Raw genomic sequence first — 7,617 nt, forward strand, 5'->3', positions numbered from 1 at the left:
ATAATATTTTCATATCATTCAGTCTTTTTCAAACATTAGATCCTGTGAGAGGCCCTTCTTGACTGCCCTGTATTGGTTACTTTTCCTGATGCTGTGGTAAAATACCTTAACGAATCAACTTAAGGCAGAAAGGGGTTACTCTGGCTTATAGTTTGAGGGAATATCTTTCATCATGCGGGGAGGGTATGGCATCAGAAGTGAGATGCCAGATGGTAACCTTGTATCTATAGTCAGGGAGCACAGGGAGATAAGTATAAATGCTTAAATTGCTTCCCTTTTTAAAAATCATTTATTTTTTTTGTTTCTGCAATTTCATACAATATAGTTTGATGGTATTTAGATGACCTCCCCTATCTGCACATACCCCACCCCTGGGCCAACCAACAGCCCCATCCCTGTAGAACACTGTCTTTCTCCCTCCAGCAGCTATCAATTGCCACCTCAGTGTTCCAAATGGGGTCACCCACAGTTAAAATAGGTCTTCCCACCTCAATCAACCTAACCTAAATAATTCCTTGCAGATCTACCCAGAGGTTAAGATAATCTAGATAATTCCTCACAGGCAATCCAATAGGCTTGTTTCTTGGGTGATTCTAGATCCTGCCATGCTGACAGTATTAACCATCACACACCTTTGCCTATTTTTTCTTCGTAGAACTTATAATTACCTGACAATACCTCATTTGACCTTATTTCCCTAGCAATTCTACTTTACATTTTATATTATATTATATATTTTTCTTTCTCTATATTAATCTGTCACCCTTTCCTAAGTTCTTGGAGGGTAGAAACTTTCTTCTCACTTCATTTATTATTCTAAATAATAAAAATAACTTTCTTGCACAAAGTAAGTCCTTAAAAGTAGTTATTTAATTAACATGAATGTAACTTAAAATTGTCATTTATTCATTACCTTATTTCTATATAGTTGATGCAAAATGAAATTATATGGGTTTGTGAGTCACTCAGCTAGTGTGGCTTAGAGTGAGATCCACTGGAAACAAAGGATGTGATATATTGCCCTCTTTCCAAAGCTAACAGTCAGCCAAATGTACAGTGACTAGACTATATGAGTCTTTCCATCATTAGTATCTATTTAGTTGAACAGAAACTATTTGATCTTAGCTGTTTACTATTTTTTCCTTTTTGTTAGTTATCTTAATTTAGTAATGGGTTTCAGTAAGAGTATCTAAATATGTTCTTTGGTTTTCTTTTATTAGTTAATTAATTAATTTATTTCCATGTTGTGTGTATGAGTGTTATGCCTGTATGTGTGTAAGTGCACCTGTGTCGTGCAGTCCCTGTGGAAGACAGAAGAAGGCATCGGATTCCCTTGGAAATAAAGTTACAAACCATTGTAATCCACCATATGGGTGCTGGGATTCAAGCCCAGGTCTGCTGCAAGAACAACAAATGCTCTTAACCACTGAGCCATCTCACCAGCCTCATTCTTTAGTTTCTTGATCCTAATTCCCAACTCCCATCTTCTCTCACCTGGTCCTCCTCCTACTGGTCACGTTCCTCTGCTTCAGCTTTGATGTCATATGTATATATGTCAAAATCTAAAATGTTCATATAAAAAAACATGTATTTGTATTTCTGAGTCTAGGTTAAATCACTTAATATGATGATTTCCAGTCCTATCTGTTTTCTACCCATCTCTCCAACATTCCCTGTGTGCTTGACATGTGTTTTGAAAATATTTGATAAATCAACAGGTAATCCCCATATGAGAACCACTACCAGATCTTTCTAGCGGTGTGTTGATATATCCCACGAAGCAGCACAATTTTATTGATTGTCTTAGTGACAGCAAACCATTATTGTTTCTAATAACTAAACCTGGGGTACTTTATTGACCAGTCTATTCTGCACATCTGTGTACTATTGGGCATCCTTTCATACCTCAGCATATGGAAATTCAATTTGAAAAACAGAAAAGCTCAGTCACCTTGACTTGGTACCATTGATCTATAACAAGTTAATTTTCATTATATATTCATAAAAATATACATTCTAGACAGCTTGCTCCCAAAGAAACATAATGCACTTTAAAAAGTGTAATGCTGTCAAAGGGTGTCCTAATAAATGTACCCTTACCTCTGCCTGCCTTGATTGGTTGGAAGTACTCTATTTCTTCTCACAGTGAAAAATAAATCCTTACCTTATATATTTTGAAATGAATGTCTCACCACATGCATTTTTTCACTTTCTAGTGTCCTCAGGAAAGTGGTATATCTTAAATAAAGTACATAAAATAGCTCTCTTGGTCGTCAAAATGAGATCCATTATGCCTCTTGTTATATATGGCCCATCTAATTTCAGAAAAGTAATCGAACCAAGGAAATGAAACATTTTTAATATGGTTTGTAATATCAATAGTATTAAATTTATCTGGAAAGCAAGAATAGACCAGTTTTTATAATACTTATAAATATCTTTAACTGGGACAATAATTGTAACCAAATTTTTAATACTTTGGCAAGAAAATCTCACCAATGTCACTAATATAGCTTTATTAATATGCCACATTTTTACTCAGAACCATTATTCTGTGATTTCAATTATTTCCAATAATTGGAAGAGAAATTCATCAAGCAAGCCTGGCTTTAATCCAAAGAAAATGTTTAAAAGTTTTAAAAGATAAATTAGAAAGAAGTTTTTATTAATCTCTTTAGCTCCAACTACAAGTGGATGAATGATTTTTAAATGGGCTACCTGACTACTTTGTTTTCAGTCACCAATGCATATTACATATGAGTGTTAAAAGTACAAATTAACTCTTTCAGTCTGCTAAAAAACATGAAGGAAAATGTGAGATGGTTTATGAACAGAATCACTTTTTTTCTTCTTTGCCTTTCAGGAGTGTTTATTTGAGAAAAAAAATATGAGTATAGCTCCAACTTCTGCCTTGGGCAGTGTTCTCCTAGCATTCTTTCCCTTCATTAACTCCATGCATGCATGTTATTACAGCCTTGTTCAGCTTTAATATTTCTTCATTACTTCAAACTTTTTGTAGGTAACATTATTATCTGTATCATCAGTCCCTGGAACTCCCATATCTCCAACCCCTGAATTTATTTCATTCCTCTTATCTCACCTCAAAACGTATGTTCAACTAGTCATCATTCAATAAAACAAATCCAGTGCCAATTATTTGTTGGCTAAGTGAGGAATCCTCTAAATATTTTCATTGATCAGCCATTCCTTCATTTACTGTGGCTCAAAATCTTAGCCATTTTGAATAAATAATTTAATAAGTCCATCTCCTTTTCCCAGGATTCCCTAGTATACCTCTATATCTGCATGAGATACACACACACACACACACACACACACACACAGAGGCACAGGCACACACATTATGAACACACAGATAGCTTATTTCCAAATCTTAAGATGCCATCTCTACAATTTCTTCTTAAGGTTCTTAAGGAATCTAATTGACTTCCCACTACCAATCATTAAGACACTCTTGTGACACAACCTTAAAATGAAAAAAACAATTACTTCTCACCCACATTATTACAGACCCATCTGTTTGATACATATTTTAGGTCCGCAATCCATCCTACTTTACATTCTTACTAGATTTATCTTACTGTAAAGGGTATTGTGTTAATATCATTTAGTTGTCTGAAAGCCTTCAATAATGCTGTTTGCTATCTAGTTTAACTTCCTAAACAAAACTGATCATATCATTGATCTGCTCAGAAAATTACAATATTTCTCTTGCTTAATAAATTAAGTCCAAATAACTCAATGTGCCACTCATAGTCCTGTGAGATATGGCCTTAATGCCACATTCTGGCCTTAACATTGGTCGCCTATCATAGCTAAGTTCCAATGAACCCTAACAACTTCCCTTGTTGTTAGCACATTCTGTATATTACAGAGCCATATTTTGTTAATTCTTCTCCTTATCCCAGCCCATTGGTGTCATCGTGGAAAGGACTACACAAACTTGAAATCCCATCTCTAATACTAATCCCTTCAGAAAATCATTCTTGATCAACCTGGTCAAATTTAACTGATTTTTCCTTTAATCTTTTTTTAAATTTATTTCTTCATACATGAGTGTTTTCTTTGTTTTATTTCCATTCCTACAAGTGCCCTAACAACTCTTACCATGCCCCCTTCCCTCTCAATTTCTTATCATCTTCTTTGATTATTATTGTGAGATATATTCATGACATACACTGAGTCCATTTAAGTCCATTTAGTGGTACTACTGCATGCCTGTGGTTAGGGCTGCCAATTTTGGGAATAGACATCCTCTCAGGGAGCTAGTCTCTGGAGAAAACTAATTCTGCCTCCCTCAGCATCTATTGATTGCCTGTTGCTCTACATCTTGAGGTGGGACTCCAAGGCATTCCCCCCATCCACCTTGGCATGTCAACTGATTTTTTTTTCATTATGCAGATCTCATTAGACTAGCATATTATGGAGATTTCATTAGTGCACCTTCCCTATCATGTTTAGAATGTATTAACTGGCAGCAGGAGTCTCAGCCCACGGACTCTTACATTCATTCTGCCCCCTCTTCCAAAATGCTCCGTGAGCCTTAGGTGTAGAGGTGGCATTGAAGATGTGTCACTTAGGGCTGGGAATCTCACAGACAATTTCTCTGCTTTTGATCAGTTGTGGAACTCTGTAATAGTCTCCATCTGTTGCAAAAAGAAGTTTCTTGAATGAGTGGTGAGAGGTGCACTTGTCAGGATATTCAAGTAACAGTTCTCATCCTAGTCCCAGACAGAAAAAAAAAATGGCTAATCTGTTTCTTAAAAAAGAGATTTCACTTTTATTCAGTTGACAAACATTTTACATATTTTTTAAAATATAGAAAATACAGAAATCATAAAGAAAAAATCGAAATCCTCCATAGCACCCCCCAAACCATTAACATGTTTCTTCCAACACATTCTTCATCTAGGCATGAAGACATGCACATACACCTACTTCATAACATTTTTTAATTTTTAATTTTTATTTATTATTTTTTATTTTATGTGTATGAGTATATTGCCTGAATGTAAGTAAGTGCACCTGTGTCATACAGTGCTGCGGAGGTCAGAAGAGGGTTTCGGATTCCCTGGGACTGGAATTAAGGACGGTTTATGGCCGCTACGTGGGTGCTGGGAATCGAACCCAGGTCATCTGTAAGAGCAGTCAGTGCTCTTAACCTCTGAGCCATATCTCCAGCCCCCTTCATAACTTTTGAATATTATTCTAAGATATTAGTATAGAAAATCTGAAGTGCACTCATAATAGTTTCTTAGAAAATGATTTTTTGACTCAAAGGACAAGTCAAAATGTAAGGTTTTTGATTATTATATTTTTTATAAATGATGTCACAAAGCCTTACCAGAAATTCATTGTATTCTAACATTTTCATCCAGAATATATGTGTGCCCATATTCCTGCATAGTGTCGTTACCAAGTATCTTTTAATCTTCTGATAGGAAACTATATTACGTCAATTCTATATTACATCAATTCTACTGCATAATATTATGGTTATTTTGTACTTTTAATACTACCAAATCCTACACAAATAGGCATCTAATTTTTAACACCTGTAGTAGCTATGAAAACTTTATGCCTATTAGGCATTCAGTAAATATTTGCTGAATTGAATTGAGTCAGAGAGCTATAGGGAAGTTCTCTTATGTTGGTATTAGCCTATCCACATTATTCTGCAGTGGTTTCCAATGTAAACTAGACTTACATGACTAAGACAAACAGAAACAGAAGAGGTCACTGCCCTGAGGAACTGAGTGAAATCCCAGTATAATTAGCTAACTAAGCCTCCAATTTCTAAAACTATCCATGAGGTAGCTTTCGCCTCGGTGGTTTAGCACCAGTACTTGAAAAACCAGCTACATATATGATGTATGTATAAACTTCGAGTCTCTTGTCCTAAATAAAAGTCATTATGAGACTTTCAGATACAAAAGGATAGCAAGTCTGAAGGCCTTCTCAGTGAGTCAGAATAAGTTAATATACCCTTGTTTTCTTGCAGCAGTACATTTGTTCGGCCTGACTTGGCAGTTGCAACCAGTTGGACAGATCTATGCGAATGGAATTAGCAATGGGAACACAGGGACCGAGTCCATGGATACTACTTACTCTCCCATTGGAGGAAAAATTTCCGACAAATCAGAAAAGAAAGGTACAGTGATGAAAATGATTGATGGGTTATTGATTAATTTCCTTCTAATTTGGTTATTAGGATCATATCTAGGATAGCTTCACTTCACATTAAATTTCATTATCACTTAAAAGAACTACTGTACACGAACAGAATAAATCCACATAAATATCTTGTGAAAGAAAAATTTTTTACTCCAGTGCCTGGAGTATAAACCAATTAAACTTTTCAAATATGTTGGCAATTTTGAAAATAAATAAATATTTACAGAATGGAGCTTTCAATATAATGAAAATTTCATTTCGCATATAACTACCCTGAAGCAACATGGAATTTTGATTAAGTTTCCTTATGTCTTAGCCCAGCATTTATTTGTATGTAGCATTTTACAAAGGGTATATAGAAATTTCTTCTGTTTATGATAAGCAAAGACATTTACTGCTTCATATATGGGTGAATCTTTATGACAGAATGGGAGAACACAATTTTTTGTCTAGTTGGGAAACATGACATTTTCCTAGTTGGAGAAAAATCTCTTTGAGTCTTGAATTGGTAAAATTAACCAACATGAACAAGAACTACCAGACTTATTTTAAAAAAAAATGCCACAATACCAGCACTTTTAACTTCTTATTCATATTGAATAATTTTAGCCTTAATCATAAGCAACTAAAAATAGCTGGAATTTCATGTTATTACTTCCTCTGAAACAGGATTCAGTGTAGAGGGACCGAAGCTGTGTTAAAGCTTCAGGATGTCAGTGCTAAAAGCAGAAATTGAGAACAACCTGCATATCCAGCACTATCCTGATTTTTTAGGAGTTAAAATGAAACAAATAAATAACTGAAGTAAACCTAACCAGTAAGACACTACAATTTTACAGAAGTAATAGGTTTTATTTAGCTTCATCATTTTCAAATATGATATTAGTTTATTTTATATTTGTTTGAATTAGTGCTTGTCACATGCTTAATTCATTTTGGGGGTTGTTTGTGGGGGGTTTTTTGTCTTCTTTTCAAAAAGTAACTTTGATGCCTGTTCGCTAAAAGTGAAGGCTTAGGATTCAGAGAAGATAAAGCTCTGATTTTCAACTCATAATGCAGTTTAATTTGCATCTCATTTCAAAATACTTGATTCTGTCTTCCACAAACCTTTCCCAGAAGTTTCACTGTTACTGCTATAAGGGGCAGGAGTGAAGATAAAGGGTTAGAGGTGGACAAGAAATGGCCAGACTACACTCACATTTTTCTTTCCAATATCTTTTATCTACTTTTCTTCTTTCTCCCTTCTGATTTGATTCCTTTGTATATAAAAGCATAAGAGTCCCCATCCAGTATTATCTAACTAAGGGTGTCTTGTCATTTGTGGTGAAAGTCAGACATTCCTGTTTTTAAGGAAAGTAGAAAATTCAGGACAGCAAAAGTCCATCACAATGTTATCATAAGAATATATATATATAGATATAT

The 7,617-nt window shown here is 34.9% G+C and overlaps 1 protein-coding gene across 1 annotated transcript in view; it reads left to right on the top strand.

The window, feature by feature from the left end:
* Tenm1 (teneurin transmembrane protein 1) overlaps positions 1-7,617 on the top strand; it is an 873,778-nt gene that overhangs the window by 565,721 nt on the left and 300,440 nt on the right. Inside the window, exon 8 of the mRNA XM_008833909.1 lies at positions 6,023-6,172. Coding sequence (XP_008832131.1) covers positions 6,023-6,172 — 150 coding nt within the window. The remainder of the gene's footprint in view (positions 1-6,022; positions 6,173-7,617) is intronic.

This window comes from Nannospalax galili, unplaced genomic scaffold (genome assembly GCF_000622305.1).
Source record: "Nannospalax galili isolate Female #2095 unplaced genomic scaffold, S.galili_v1.0 scaffold75, whole genome shotgun sequence".
NCBI lineage: Eukaryota > Metazoa > Chordata > Mammalia > Rodentia > Spalacidae > Nannospalax > Nannospalax galili.